At 42.4% G+C, this 15,396-nt stretch overlaps 1 protein-coding gene across 1 annotated transcript in view; it reads left to right on the top strand.

The window, feature by feature from the left end:
- SLC12A5 (solute carrier family 12 member 5) overlaps positions 1–15,396 on the top strand; it is an 87,164-nt gene that overhangs the window by 41,288 nt on the left and 30,480 nt on the right. The window contains exons 6-9 of the mRNA XM_018559043.1: positions 260–390; positions 3,251–3,492; positions 10,945–11,156; positions 13,472–13,636. Of these exons, the coding sequence (XP_018414545.1) occupies positions 260–390; positions 3,251–3,492; positions 10,945–11,156; positions 13,472–13,636 (750 nt within the window). The remainder of the gene's footprint in view (positions 1–259; positions 391–3,250; positions 3,493–10,944; positions 11,157–13,471; positions 13,637–15,396) is intronic.

Here is a 15,396-nt window from a genome sequence, read left to right as displayed (position 1 = left end):
GTAGCAGTATGTCTTAAGGTACTAGTGTAGAAAATGTTATTTTTATTATTATGTGTTATAATGTAGAATAGCGGTAGAAAATTCAGCACAGTAAAAGAGCCCTCATGCATTAAGCACAGCAGTACATAAGTGCAGTGCTATTGGAATGCAGTGCATTGATAATTACTACAGTGGTATGAGGTGTGGTGCAGTATTACATTGTACAGTATTAAACCAATGTTTTCCAGTATATGTACCTGAGACTCTTGTCTATCTGTAGCTGGAGGTTCATATTACATGATTTCTCGCTCGCTTGGCCCGGAGTTCGGAGGCGCTGTGGGTCTTTGCTTTTACCTGGGAACCACATTTGCTGGAGCCATGTACATCCTGGGGACGATTGAAATCCTTATAGTGAGTAACAGCTGAAAAGTTTTGACTATTCTCAGACATCTCCTGACTATTGAATATGTAAGTGGTTCCTGGCTCTCTCTACTTGGGCACATTTGGGTGATGTTTTGAAAAAACAAAGTGCCTGTGATAGGCCACTAGCACAGCAGATATGGCAAGGGTGGTTCAGCTCAGTGTTTAGTAATATTGGTTAATATTTTGAACCAATAATTTAGATACTGCAGGATCAGATTTACGGTCACAGCAAGGACTGGGACATAAACACAACTGTTGATGACTCCCTTTTGATAGGTATAACCCACAATGCAGTGTTGCACAAAACACTGAAAGTCTTGAATTATTTAGATTTGAAACATGGCACAGGGACTGGGTAGATGATCCTGACATAAAATGGCCTGATGCTTTTGGCAAGCACAACCTAAGTATGGCTTTCAAGGGTTTAAGGTTATGGGGTGGCTGAGGTTATGATTTGTTTTAGAGATAGGTCTAAAGCAACCCTGTCAGTCACCTAAAAGAATCCACATGCCAGTTCCCTGCAGTAGAAGAGATTATTTACTTAGCACTTGGTGACCCGTGTCTCTTACCTTCCCTCTGGAAGTGTCGGGTGCCTGGCGACCTGCCATACGCTGTACAGTAGTTCCATCCTCTGACCTACTATGTCACAGACTGGTACTGTAACAAGGTAGAGGTCCAGGAATTGCTGAATGCTGAAGAATCTAACAGCTGCAGTGCTGGAACAGAGCAATGGTAGGAAACACAAGCTGCTGGAGAGATATGTTTATTAGTTCTTCCATTTCAGGGAAATGGCATTAGAATATTTTTAGAGCCTGACAGGGTCACTTGTAAGTGAAATTGAAGTCCATGTTGTGTTGGGGCACTTGCCACACTGCAACCTATGTCTGGTCTTCTGGGTTTGGTGTCTTCTGCCATCTAGATTGTCTGGACAAAGGATGATGTACCCCCCTCAAGCACACAGTAGTTAATTCTTCCCAAAACCTAAGGCATGCCAGGATTATACATGAACAGAAAATTGCTAGCAGGTAAGTCAGAAGCTTTTATGGCAGAAGAGACATACAGAGTCTTTTCTGTAATATACGCTCGCTTGCTAGCAGATTTTTTAACAATAACTTAGTTCTGCTTGAACGGTAAGGGTTAGTTTTCAGGATGTGTTCTGGATGAGGCTAAGGGGGTGATTTACTAACCTAAACACACACACACACCAGGTGTGTGTGATTTTCACACAGCAAAATGTATTTATCAACCAAAAAGTCTCTAAAAGCATATTTCCACTAATGCCATATATGGAAAAATCATGCACATGATGCATTTATAATGCTGCTTCACAGTTTAGACAAAAATGGTTAGCTCATGCATTTACATTCCTGCATTCATCAACGCAAGCAACATAACATAGAGCTAATTTACACCACATTACCTTGCAATTCATTGCAGGGCTTTGCACAACACACCTGCTGGGTGTGTACACACTACAAAGGTGTTTCGATTCCTCCCATAGATCATGCTGGGAGGGAACACACTACAGAGGTGTATACACGTTCGTGGTGTGTTTAAAAGGTTAGTAAATCAACCCCTAAGTGGTAAAGGATATGTTTTGAATTGCTGAATGCTGAAGAATCTAACAGCTGCAGTGCTGGAACAGAGCAATGGTAGGAAACACAAGCTGCTGGAGAGATATGTTTATTAGTTCTTCCATTTCAGGGAAATGGCATTAGAATATTTTTAGAGCCTGACAGGGTCACTTGTAAGTGAAATTGAAGTCCATGTTGTGTTGGGGCACTTGCCACACTGCAACCTATGTCTGGTCTTCTGGGTTTGGTGTCTTCTGCCATCTAGATTGTCTGGACAAAGGATGATGTACCCCCCTCAAGCACACAGTAGTTAATTCTTCCCAAAACCTAAGGCATGCCAGGATTATACATGAACAGAAAATTGCTAGCAGGTAAGTCAGAAGCTTTTATGGCAGAAGAGACATACAGAGTCTTTTCTGTAATATACGCTCGCTTGCTAGCAGATTTTTTAACAATAACTTAGTTCTGCTTGAACGGTAAGGGTTAGTTTTCAGGATGTGTTCTGGATGAGGCTAAGGGGGTGATTTACTAACCTAAACACACACACACACCAGGTGTGTGTGATTTTCACACAGCAAAATGTATTTATCAACCAAAAAGTCTCTAAAAGCATATTTCCACTAATGCCATATATGGAAAAATCATGCACATGATGCATTTATAATGCTGCTTCACAGTTTAGACAAAAATGGTTAGCTCATGCATTTACATTCCTGCATTCATCAACGCAAGCAACATAACATAGAGCTAATTTACACCACATTACCTTGCAATTCATTGCAGGGCTTTGCACAACACACCTGCTGGGTGTGTACACACTACAAAGGTGTTTCGATTCCTCCCATAGATCATGCTGGGAGGGAACACACTACAGAGGTGTATACACGTTCGTGGTGTGTTTAAAAGGTTAGTAAATCAACCCCTAAGTGGTAAAGGATATGTTTGAGTTTTAGGGCTTAGTGAAGAGCCATACTAAGGGTCAGGTTAAGCTTAGTGGTCAGGGGGAGTGGAGGGACACCTTTTTTTTTTTACCATCCATTGTCCTTAACAAATAGGGGAAGACAGAGAGGGACAAATTGCTGCGCTATGCCCAAGTTCATTGTGGCCATCAAGGAGAAAAAAAAAGTTTCAGCTTTTTGACAATTCCAAATCTACAAAATACCACCAGTCATACAAAATATGTATTTCTACTTTAGATTCTCTCTACAATATTTATATATTGATGATAGCTAGCAGTGTCTTTGTAAATCTTATCAAACTTTCTCTTTTACTAGACGTATCTCTTTCCTGGTATGGCCATCTTTAAAGCTGAAGAAGCCAGTGAAGAAACCGCTGCCCTCCTGAATAACATGCGTGTATATGGCACATGTGTGCTCACCTGCATGGCCATTGTAGTCTTCGTGGGAGTGAAATATGTCAATAAATTTGCTCTTGTGTTCCTGGGTTGTGTGATCCTCTCCATCCTGTCAATCTACGCAGGGGTCATTAAGTCTGCCTTTGACCCACCAGACTTCCCGTAAGTTCATATTTTACTTTTCAGATGTGATTTCTAGACTCCAGCCTTTTGTTGAGAATAAGGTACCTTGGATAAAGAAAACCTGGAATAAAGGAAAGTATAAGCTTTTTCCACAGTTGTCAAACAAATTCCATGTTTCTCACAGTTTGAAAAATGCAGTGGAACTGTTAGTTGGTTACTAGAGGCGACATCTTCACATTTTAACAAAACCATTTTCAAATATGAGGCCTATTGTATCAACAAGAACCATGGTTCTCTAGCGTCTCAGCTGTCTTTTAGCTTTGTATCCATGTCATTGCTTTTCGGTCCACCTATAGGCACATTTTCTTTCCCTCACCGTCTTTTCCCATCCTAAGCCAAGCTTTGTTTAACCTACCAATAACCTTAAGCTCCATGTCCTCTGTTTATCCCCTGTGACATCATCATAGTGGCTGAAGATCTTCTCATGCAACAGACCAGTTCTGTTCTTAGTGTGAAAATCGTGTTCTGTTCTCATTGTGGTAGCCTAGTCTTGCTCTTATTGTGAAAACTCAGTCCACCTCTTATTGTGATAGCCTAGTCCTGCTCTCAGTGTGACAGACCAGTCCTGCTTGCAATGTTACATCCCAGTCCTGTATGCAGAATGACATCCTAGTTCTGCTCTCATAATGACATCCCAGTCCTGCTCTCAGTGTGACAGCCCAGTCCTGCTCTTAGTGTGACAGCCCAGTCCTGCTCTCATTGTGACAGCCTAGTCCTGCTCTCAGTGTGACAGCCTAGTCCTGCTCTCAGTGTGACAGCCTAGTCCTGCTCTCAGTGTGACAGCCTTGTCCTGCTCTCAGTGTGAAAGCCTAGTCCTGCCCCCAGTGTGACAGCCTAGTTTTGCTCTTATTGTGAAAACTCAGTCCACCTCTTATTGTGATAGCCTAGTCCTGCTCTCAGTGTGACAGACCAGTCCTGCTTGCAATGTTACATCCCAGTCCTGTATGCAGTATGACATCCCAGTCCTGCTCTCAGTGTGACATCCCAGTCCTGCTCTCAGTGTGACATCCCAGTCCTGCTCTCAGTGTGACAGCCCAGTCTTGCTCTCAGTGTGTAACGTACCTCGGCTCCGTGCCGCGTCACGTGTGCGTTCCAGCGTGGAACACACCAGACAGGGAAGCCGCCGAGGGTTCCCTCCCCCATTAGGGGAGGTACTATGCGCTCCACGCTGGAACGCGGAAGTGCGCCGCGGACGCATGACGTCACGGCCACGGCCTATTTAAACTGTCTATGAACGCTGCAGGGTGTTCACTATTGGGTTCGCAAGCCCAAAACCAACTCCAGGACCTCTTTGCTCCCAGGAAGCCTGCCTCCACTTACTCCAAGAGGACGAGCCCAGCACCCTGCAGACCAGTGCATAAAAGCGCAAGTATTTCTCAGTGCTCTCTGAGCCATCATATGGGACTTAGAGTTCGTCCTCTACTAGATTGGGAGTTGTGCATAACTTATGGACTGCCTATGTTATACTGCCTAGGGATCTGCATATGTAATATCTAGCCCGCTTAAACTTAGAGGTACTGTGAGATCCATAACCTGCGCTACATATCAAATATATATATATCCCGGTCTGAAGTTATATTGCGGTGACTAATTGCTCATTGGAACTAGGTACATTCCTTATACTTAGGAACCATCTGGCTTCCGTGGGGTTACGATCTAGTACCACCCACGCTACCTCTTTTTGAGTTCTTTAGTTAAACCGGCAGATGATGCAAGAACCCCAAACTCTCTGTCTTTGCAAGAGAGTGACGCCTGGGGTTCATTGACTGAGTGCCGCCCATTAGTCACACCTCTATCCCTTGAATCCGCAGTTGCGATCCAGACCAAGCTACTTGGAACCAGCGGCTGTGACACAGTGTGACAGCCCAGTAATGCCTGCAGTGTGAAAACCCAACCCTTCTCTTAGTGTGACAACCCAGTCCTATTCATAGAGGCAATTTATCAAAACTGGAGCAGACAAAAACTGGAGCAGCTGTGCATGGCAACCAATCAGCTTCTCTTTTTAATTTTCAAATCTTAACTGAACAGACTGAAGAGAGAAGCTGACTGGTTGCCATGTGCAAATGCTCCAGATTTAGTCTGCTCCAGTTTTGATAAATTCCCTTCTCAGTGTCACATCCCAGTCCTGTTTGCAGTGTAGTGAAATCTAAACTACTTTGTTCATATGAGATAACACATTAAATTACACTCTGGCTCTACCCATCTAGTTTAGTTTTCCATGGATAATCATTGCAACCCTAATGGTGGGCATCAGCTGTCATTTCTGCACTATGTGTTGGTCCTGCCACTGTACTGTAAACATGTAAACTTTTCAAAGAACAGTGAAAAAAATAATCTATATTAAAAATGTGAGTTAAAGGGTCAGTCCACTCAAAAGTGATATTTCAGCTGTTACTGGTAATATATCTGCAATGAGTTCCTGGGTCTGCACACCTGCTGTTTCCATAATGAGGAGTTTCAGCTCTCCCCGCTGGATTATTAATGAATTAATGTATTTATTTATTATTATACAGAATTTATACAGTGCTTTACGAAATTGAGGGAGACAATACAGTTAACAATATAATTTCAATACAGGAAGGTAGGAGGGCCCTGCTCGTGAGAGCTTACAATCTAGTAGGAGGGGCAGGTGATACAAAAGATAATTGTTTGGGATGATTTAATGGAAGAAACGATAGTTATATCGGGGAGGGACAGGCTTCCATGAAGAGTTGAGTTTTCAAGGATCGCCTAAAGGAGGACAGAGTAGGAGATAAGCGAGAAGATTGGACTAGGGAGTTCCAGAGGATGAGAGATACTCTGGAAAAATCCTGGAGGTGAGCATGCGAGGAGGTAACAAGATAGCTAGAGAGCAGGAGGTCTATAGGTATACACCTATAGCCAAAATATATAACTATTGAGTGAACAAACCCTTTAACTAATGCTTTCTTCCACACATTTGTACATACACGAAGCAGATGAAACAGGTGTGTAGGAAATCTTTACTCTGTAGTATATCTTTATTCTATTTTCACCTGGCAATCCTGCCAGGAAGAGACTTCTTGTCTTAAAGAAGAACTCCAGGCCAAACTTGTATTAACTTTTGCAGTGGGGCTACCCCCGCATTGCAAGGGTTAAATGTCTCTTCTTGTCTATGTGCTAGAAAAAAAGTTATACTCTCCTGAACCGCTGAGCAAGCTCCCTGCTTCTCCTGGCTCTGAAGCCTGTGTCCTCCTACGCTCCTTGGCGTAGGAGGCGCGCTCCCTAGGGCACCCCCCTATGTTCCTCGGCATCCTCAAGTCTATACACTGCGTATAAAAAGTGATGATTTACGGGACTTTAGACGGCTGCAGTGGAGAGGAAGCAAGGCTGGAATGACCGGTGTAAGAGCAAGCTGGCTCCGCAGTTCAGATGAGTTTAACTTTTTTTTTTTAATATATAAAAATATATTTCAAACCCTTTCAGTGGTATATTTCACAGTCCGAAAGGGAGCAAATACAAGAAGCTTATTGTTAGTGTTTATATACACTTTAACCATGGAGCCCTAAGTTATGTAATTCACCTTAATTGGAAAAGATATCACACTTTCTCCTTGTTTTTAGTTTTGTGGTTGTCTATCCATGAAGACAATCAGTTGAGTCAACCAGTAATAAAGATGATAAGGAAAAGAGACATTTTGACATCTTCTTTATAGAAAAAGCTGGCCAGGCAGGATTTGCTCTTCCTTCCAGAGATAGCTTGGCTAGAAACAAAGATGCCTGCAGTTGCTTGGAGAAACTGTTTAAATTAAAAGGGAAAAAAAAACCTGAGATTCTCACGCTTCCCATTCTGTAAGATATCAGTAACTATACCCAGAGGCAAATTGATTCTTGCTCTGTTCTTTAGAGCAGAGTGGCAGACTGCCACAAAGATCAAACTGGTTTTCTGTGCCCACAAGAAGCCATGCATTTCCCTGGGAGAGTATCACAACTTTTGTGCACAATTATGATTAAAGTAATTGGATTTGTTTGTAGTTTCTATTTTAAGGGAAGCAGATGTCTTCCTTGGTGCAAGGTCTGACATAATTACTTAATATATGCAAAAAATGTACTGAAGACGACACTATGTTTCAGGATATCGCCTGGAAACTGCACTGCTAAACAGTCTGCTGTTAACTCCTGGGTGGGAAAGTCAAGAGAGAAAGTAAAATGATCAAAGACGTAATAAAAGCATCATTCTCACAAGTGGAACTGGTTGCGTTTTATACGCCAGAATAAGACACATTTGTCTGGGGTATATATAGGTTGACTGTAATGAGATATTACACTGTCTGATCAAAATCACAATTTGAGTGTTAATAATTTATTTCTTACTCCATTGAGTGTATTAGTCTCTACACTCTCAGGGGAATATATAAATTATGTATGTAATGCCAGTTACTGTAGAGTCAACCTGCTTAGCTAAAATTCGACCTCTCATTAACAGATGCTTATTTAGTGAAGCAGTGGAAGGAGAGATTTTGTATTGCAATCCATATCATTCAACCATTGTTTATTGGTTTAGAGTAGTCAGAGCGATGAACACATACACTTTGCATTAATAAATGAAGGATTGTATGCTAGTAAAGAAGGATAGAGACTGTGCTTGCTTTAGATTTAGTTGCAAGGATTTTTGAAGTTAAAGAGACCCAGTCACCACCCCATACTGTGTAAGTTTTTTCTGTCATAAAAGCTTCTTTCTAGCTGTCAGCAATTTATTTTTTTGTGTACACTGAGCTGAGCAAGCACAGCTCAGTGCACAAACTTGGTCAGGGCCGTCCCTATAATTAGGCCTCAGGCAGCATCTCTTTGTGTCACGTGGAGGGATAAGGGCTATACACATCTCCTCGCCGAGCTCTTAGCAACCTGGGACGCTCTGGCCGGCATCCCGCTCAGCTCCTGGCAACTGATGACTTCAATGGTTGCCAGGAGCTAAGCAGGACGTTCTGGCTGCTGTCCTGCCCAGGAGCTAGGCGGGATGTTGGCCAGAGTGGGGCAGGGAGATGAGGCTGAGGCCGCCCATAACAAGGGGATCTTGTATTAAGAGTCCTTACAGAAACCCTGCCTACCGCAGTGATGTGCCCCAGATCAACATATAGATGTATTGTATTTCTACAGCAACATCAACACTTCTATGAGTGTTGGTAAGGCCCCTTTCACACAGGCGGTCCGATCGGGTCCACCTGTCAGTTTTTCAGGTGAACCCGATCGGATGCCCAATGTAAGTCTATGGGCAGCCATATGTAAATGGGAAAGGAAGGAAAAAGGGAAAAAAAACATGTGCAGTTCATCTTTTATTTCTATTTAAACAAAGATATCCCCTGCACACCATACAGCAATGGAGACCGTTTTTTAAGATAGTGATGGTGCTTTTAGTGATGTCCACGGATGGCGCCGTGCGTATCCAAGGTTATAATGATGAAGATCACCAGCACTCAAAGGATAAGATAACTCCAAGTATTCTTTTATTCAAAGATTGAATAAAAGGGACATGCGAAAACCTTGGCGATATAACTCTTGTGACATGCTTCTTTGAATAAAAGAATACTTGGATTTATATCATGATTTGAGTGCTGGTGATCTTCATCGGTATAACCTTATTTCTCTGTAAGACATCGCAAGTAGAGAAAAATACTTGTTGATCTGCCAGAAATCCACTCAGTTCTTAAGCCTTGTTGTGGGCTGACAACCGGACACACCTGTTGTGTCAGCTCTGCCCGTTGTCCTATGCTAAACTACTCAACCACTTCCACTCTCATATCTGTACAACATAAAGGCTAATTATTCTGTAGTCCATGACAAGAACTAAGAGGGCTAAATAAAATTTTTAAGATAACACAGGAAGTGTGTAGGGGACCCCTCTGAATTTCTGACAGCTAAAACAAAATGCTTTTAATGGTATATTTAAAAGATATTATATAAGGGATGATATAAGACAAGGTCATTGTTAGTGTAACTAATTGTCCTTAATGGGTTATTACACTCATCTAAAAGCAAACACAGAACCATGAATAAGTGTTTTTGTGGCAGTTTCCAGGTTATTATACTATTCCTTGCAGCTCCCTCAGGGGGATGGTTGGTGGTTTTCCCACAGGACGGATCAATGGGAAATTTCAACATGTATGGATAGCTTAACTCTCTTCCCTCGCTGTATTTGAGATCAGAATCCCAGTCTGTTTATATTCCTGTCCATTTAGGCACAGACAGGCCTGGACAGACATACCCAGCATATGTCTTTCAAATGTTGCCTCAGCAGTCCTGACCAGTGTGCAGCTTCTCTCTTTTCTGGACCTGAACACCTCTCCCTAATTAGACTTCTCCTATGGACTACCTGTTGTAAGCTAGCAGGCACACTTTTTCTGCCAAAACTGACCCACTGTTCACTTACCACATCTACCCTGGGACAGTCAGTGCTCCTGTCACACTCTATAGAAACTAATGAGTAAAAATTCAAGGAAGAATGAGCTGTGAAGACTATTGTCTCTGCCTTGAATTACCTTGTTGGGTGTACCCCCAACCAAATCCCACAAAAGCCAAATATGCATTGATTTGGATCTTGGTGTAGGTTTGTAACATTAGTAACAATTGTAACATTAGGTCAACTGGGCTCTCTAAAAGCCCATACCAATCTTGATTAGTTAGTGCAGCCTTTGCCAGGGGTACCTTCAAATTTTTGCACACGTGCATGTCACATGGCATGCATATCATGCATAATGGAGGCGACCCAGGCACCAGCACCATTGAAGTTAATGATGCTAATCCAGGGCGGGCTGCATCCAGGACCTTCCCCAGCATTAAGGCAGAAGGCGGTCTCCATCCAGACCGGCTCTACCTCCCACCCTCTGCCATGCTGCCACAGCCGAACTGTAGTGAAGATAAAAGGGGGGCTCTCAATGGAAAGGGGGCAGGTCTCCGATGCATCGGGTCCCCCCTTAAAATCCATACCAGACCTCTATCTAGGATAAGGGTCTGGCATAGATGTGGGGAGGAGTCACATGTACTGTCTGGGGTGCCTGGAGACTTCGCTTTCTTTTAAAGGGTGCCATTACTGAAAAAAGGTTGAGAAACCCTGAGTTTAGGGTTTGATTGCAATTGCATCTTAAGTGTATTGCAAAAAACACAATACGTTGGTTTTGCAGCTAGGATGCAGCTGTGAGCTGTTTATTGTAGTTTCATATCTTTGGTTACACAGCCTATGCTGTGAAATTGGTAATTTGTCAAAATCTGTTCCACCATTTTCTGCGTGTAGAAGTCTCTATTCTTAGAAATTGTATTTTGCAGACTTGCACCTGAAGTGATGACCCCACCTCTCAATATATGATATGAAAAGAAATATCTCATGCTTTGAATGATATTGTTCATTAACTCCTGATACTTTACTCTTGTGCTATGCATTATGTCCTACTAAATATGAGTTCTCATGTACATTTTCCAGAATCTGTATCCTTGGCAATCGCACTTTATCCAGGAAAGGTTTTGATGTCTGTGCTAAGTTTATTGACATCGGCAATGAGACAGTCACCAGCAAGTTGTGGGCTCTTTTCTGCTCCTCACCATTTTTGAATGCCACATGTGACATTTATTTCTCCCAAAACAACGTGACAGAGGTTCAGGGCATCCCAGGAGTTGCCAGTGGACTTATCCGAGGTAAACAGTTCACAAACTGGGGATGTCTAGAAATGTTAATGGCCAATAGTTTTTTGATCATCTCTATGAAAAAGGGATGCATAGCAAGAGAAAAAGGAATTTAAGGACCACTGTTGCTATTTTGTAGACTGTTTTTTTTTAAGTGGTTGGTTTGCATCTCTGCCGTATAACTGTGTAGACCAAGGTAGCCAAACTTCAGCCCTCCAGATGTAAACTACAAATCCCATGATGCATCTGCTTCTGGTAGGCATGCTTGTGTCTGTCTTGCAATGCCTTATGGAGGGCCGAAGTTGAGCTTCTCTTGATGTAGACTGTAGTGGGATGGCTGAATTTTCATTTGCACCTTCTTAAAAGCTATAGATTTCTGTAGACCATCACAGAACAAGAAAGTAAAATTGTAAGGTAATATAAAAAAATGGGATGGGCTGATTTTTTTTACATACAGTTCAAAAGCAAATGTACTGGAGCAAAAAAATAAATAAAATGGAAGGAGTTCAAATCAATCACAACTATTAGTTAAAATCTTTGTTTGTTTTTAAGCTCAACTCCACCAAAAAGATTAAAGAAAAACTGCGGGCAAATAAAAAAAACCCTTACCCTTAAAGTGGGGCTACCCTCGTACTGTGAGGGTTATATGCTCATTTTGATCTAGGGGCTAGAATGAAGCACATTTATTTACCTGAACCTGGCTTCCTCTGGGCTTCTAGACCCATCCCTGCAACCCCCTCTTCCCTGGGCTCCGGTGGTTGAAGGACCACTGACTTCACCAGGTCCGTTGATCTGCATTAGATATGAAAACTCCGAGGGACATTCCATAGCCGAAGCAGTGGGAAAGACAGGTGAGTGCTATTCACTGCGGGGAACGAGATCAGGTAAGTAAAACTGCTATATCTGAGTCCCCTAGACAAAACAAGCACTGAACCTTTGCAGTGCCGCGGTTGCCCCACTGCAAGCGTAAGTTTTGTATTTGCATTTAGGTTTTTAATAGAGCAAGGGAAGGTTTAGAGCCTCTGTCAACTTTTTATTACTACCTTGGTGCCCCCCAGTTTTGAGAGACAGCAGTAAAAACACATCTGGTATAACAAAGGTAGCCAAACTTCGGTGCTCCAGCTCTGGTGAATCATTACAAATCATAATGGGAAATGCATGAAGGGATATGTATAATGGCATTTGTAGTTTTACCACAGCTGGAGCGCCAATGTATGGCTACCCCTGTGATATAGGTGTGGAAGGTTTCAAGCTTTGCAAAGTTTTTTTTTAGCTGTCAGTGTTCCAATTAGGGAGAGTTATCCTTACCTTTGTCCATATGTTGGGTGTCACTCAAAACAGGAAGTGAGGCATAATCTTCTCTATAGGGACACAGACATTGAGACACTGCCTGCAACTTCCCCACAAGGTCACCGCTGCCGCCCCTCTGTGCTCTGCCGCCCCAAGGGCGGGCCTCGTGGGAAATCCGGGCCTGGATACGTTTCGAGTACCAATGCCACTGCAACTACCAGGGTTGCAGCGGTTGCAGCTGAGACCTGGCTCTGGTGCTCCACCACTGTCCTGAAATCATTACTCTATGTTGTTTTAGAAAAACTGTCACATGACAATAAACAAAAATGTATCAGTACTTGTGCTCAGTGGCGTCACAAGGGGGGTGCGGCCCGCACCTGGTGACACCAAAATGACTCACAGTCATTTTGGTGTCACCCCCCTCTGAAAAGTCGGCCGCTCGGTCATGGACCGAACGCCCGACAGTATCAGGAGAGAGGAGGGGACCCGGCGGCATACCTTATCTCGCCCGGGTGACTGTCCCCTCCTCTCTCTGCCGGCGTCCATCACCAAGATGGCCGCCCGCAGGTATCAGAATTGCAAAACTGGTATCGGTGCATTACTTATATATATTTATAAAAACTAAATCGTACATTAAAATAGAGATGTACAAATCCCAGGAGCTCCGTGCGCTCCTTACAAATGACAGCTGCCTCCTAACTTTTTATTTTTTCTCTAGTCTTGGAGCTCGAAAATGATCTGTACTTGTACTTGTACCGAGTACGTTACTTGGTATCGGTGCATCCCTAGCCCTAACCCTTCCCTGTTCAAAAACTGTAAAAAAAAAAAGTTGCAGTTGAAGGCTGTAAATCAGACATGAAAAGATGGGAAAGGAACTTTAATGTGGAAATACAAAATTGGATACTATTTTCTTATATGCATGATATGATCCTGAAGATATTACTGTGAAAAGAAAAAATAGGTATACATTATATTATATGAAGTTTTTACATTTTAATATATAATTTCTTTCAACCTTCCCTTTTTTTACTCTGTAGAGAATGTGTGGTCAACGTATTTGCCGAAGGACTTAATTGTGGAGAAAGCTGGAATGCACTCGGTTTTCTCTGGAGATCCGGTTAACCTGGACCAGCCATATGTATTTAGTGACATGACGACTTACTTCACCCTTCTTGTGGGAATCTATTTTCCATCTGTCACCGGTAATTACTTCTTTTTTTTTACCCTTTTGTGATTAGAGGCCATTGATGCCTAGATGATTGGAGCAAATTTCCAAATTTAGCAGGGTCAGCATGTGTCGGTTAACGTAACGCGGAATGAAGCCCCCTTATGCTTTACAACTGTAAACTGCGCCATATTAGCCTCTATTTAGATCTGCAGTTGCTGTGATTGCCTATGACTATTTGAGGGCTTGAAAATTTGGTTGAGAGCCAACATTAGCATACTGCCAACTGTGTCAGTTATCATTAGTGGCATGCCTTGAATGTAACTGTTTTGGGAAACTGTTAAATCAGTGGGTTCAGTTCCAGTTTAGCAACAGCTCTATGACTCATTTTCATACATGTTGTTAAGAACATGTAAGGCTTTTTTTTTGGTAAGCTGCGTTAATAAAAAAAAAATAATCCTGCTCGGTTTTTATTATAGGCTGACAAATGCGCAACTGTTAAAATGTTTTTTTTCTATAATAATAGGAAATGATGTATTTGTATTTATAAATATATTTATATTTATTATTTTTTATTAAAAAAATGCAACTGATTCTGACAGTTACACTTTAAATAGATGGCACCGCAGCCTAAAGGTGGCAGTCTCCATCTGCAGGCTGAAGGCTTTCATTTATTTAATTGGAACCTCCTGCCTGCATGTCATCACTATTTCAAAGCTGAAATAGTGGTCACATGAATGCGAACCGGTCTAATTAGTTCCCGATCGTCAATGTGGACCCTGACCGCATCTGTGTCATGTGTCAGCTGTTTGCTCTTATAGCGAAAGTAAAGGCACATTTAAAAAATTAAATTAAAAGACAACCCATAATGTGCTAATATGCACCAATGGTCAGCATTGTATTGCTCTCTGTGACACCGCTGGTGAGTTTCATTATAAGTATTGGTCCTGGTGACCATGTCTCCAGCACAGAAGTGAGGTGAGGGGAAATCTTTCAAAGGGGACACCTCTTTTTCTGGTGACAACTGCTTTGGGCTCGATTCAAACATTTACATTTTGCTTGATGCATTTTTCATTAACATCAATGGAAATGCATGAAAATGCTGTCAATGTGTGTGTTGAAATGCACATCAGCACACATCATGACATGCATCAATGCATCCTGATGCAATTTGAAGTTGTTATGTCATGCGTTGACATTTAATACAAAGTGCATCACAACATACATTAATAATTCACAATGCACGCTTAGGAATGTCAACATGCTTTTCCATTGCTTTCTATAGATAATGCATTAGGTATAAAACTCATGTGGTGTGAATGGACCCTTAGTCCCTTACTTTGAAGAGATCTCCTTTAACTTCCTGCTATATCTCTGGGCTAGGAAGTGAAGGGAAATCTCCCTGACATAAGACAGACAGCAAAAAGCAAAAGAAAACCTGACAGGGGCCTTAACTATTCTTTGCTCTACCCAAAACTAAAAAAAAAATATTTTGGCTTTTCATACCCTTTAAATGTTACTCCAAAAGAGCCGCTACAAAAATGAGGCTCTCCTATCACTGTGTGCAGTGACACAGACCGCTGCATTGTTCCGCTGCCCCTGTACCTCTGCTGCTTCCCTGGTCCGTTGGCTTCTCCGTTCCCCCGTCCGGCCGCGGCACCTTTGCCCTGCCCCCTGCATCCTCTTCATTGCAGGCTGGGAGCCATACCCAGCCTGCTATTCGATATTTTAAAATGCAATAGCCAATAGCAAGCTGGCTATTGCACCCGCCCACTCATCTATGCACAGGGACTGTGC

The sequence above is a fragment of the Nanorana parkeri genome, unplaced genomic scaffold (genome assembly GCF_000935625.1).
Source record: "Nanorana parkeri isolate BGI_ZX_2015 unplaced genomic scaffold, ASM93562v1 scaffold377, whole genome shotgun sequence".
Classification (NCBI taxonomy): domain Eukaryota; kingdom Metazoa; phylum Chordata; class Amphibia; order Anura; family Dicroglossidae; genus Nanorana; species Nanorana parkeri.
Note: the sequence above shows the minus strand (reverse complement) of the source record. Positions and strands in the feature narration are given on the sequence as shown.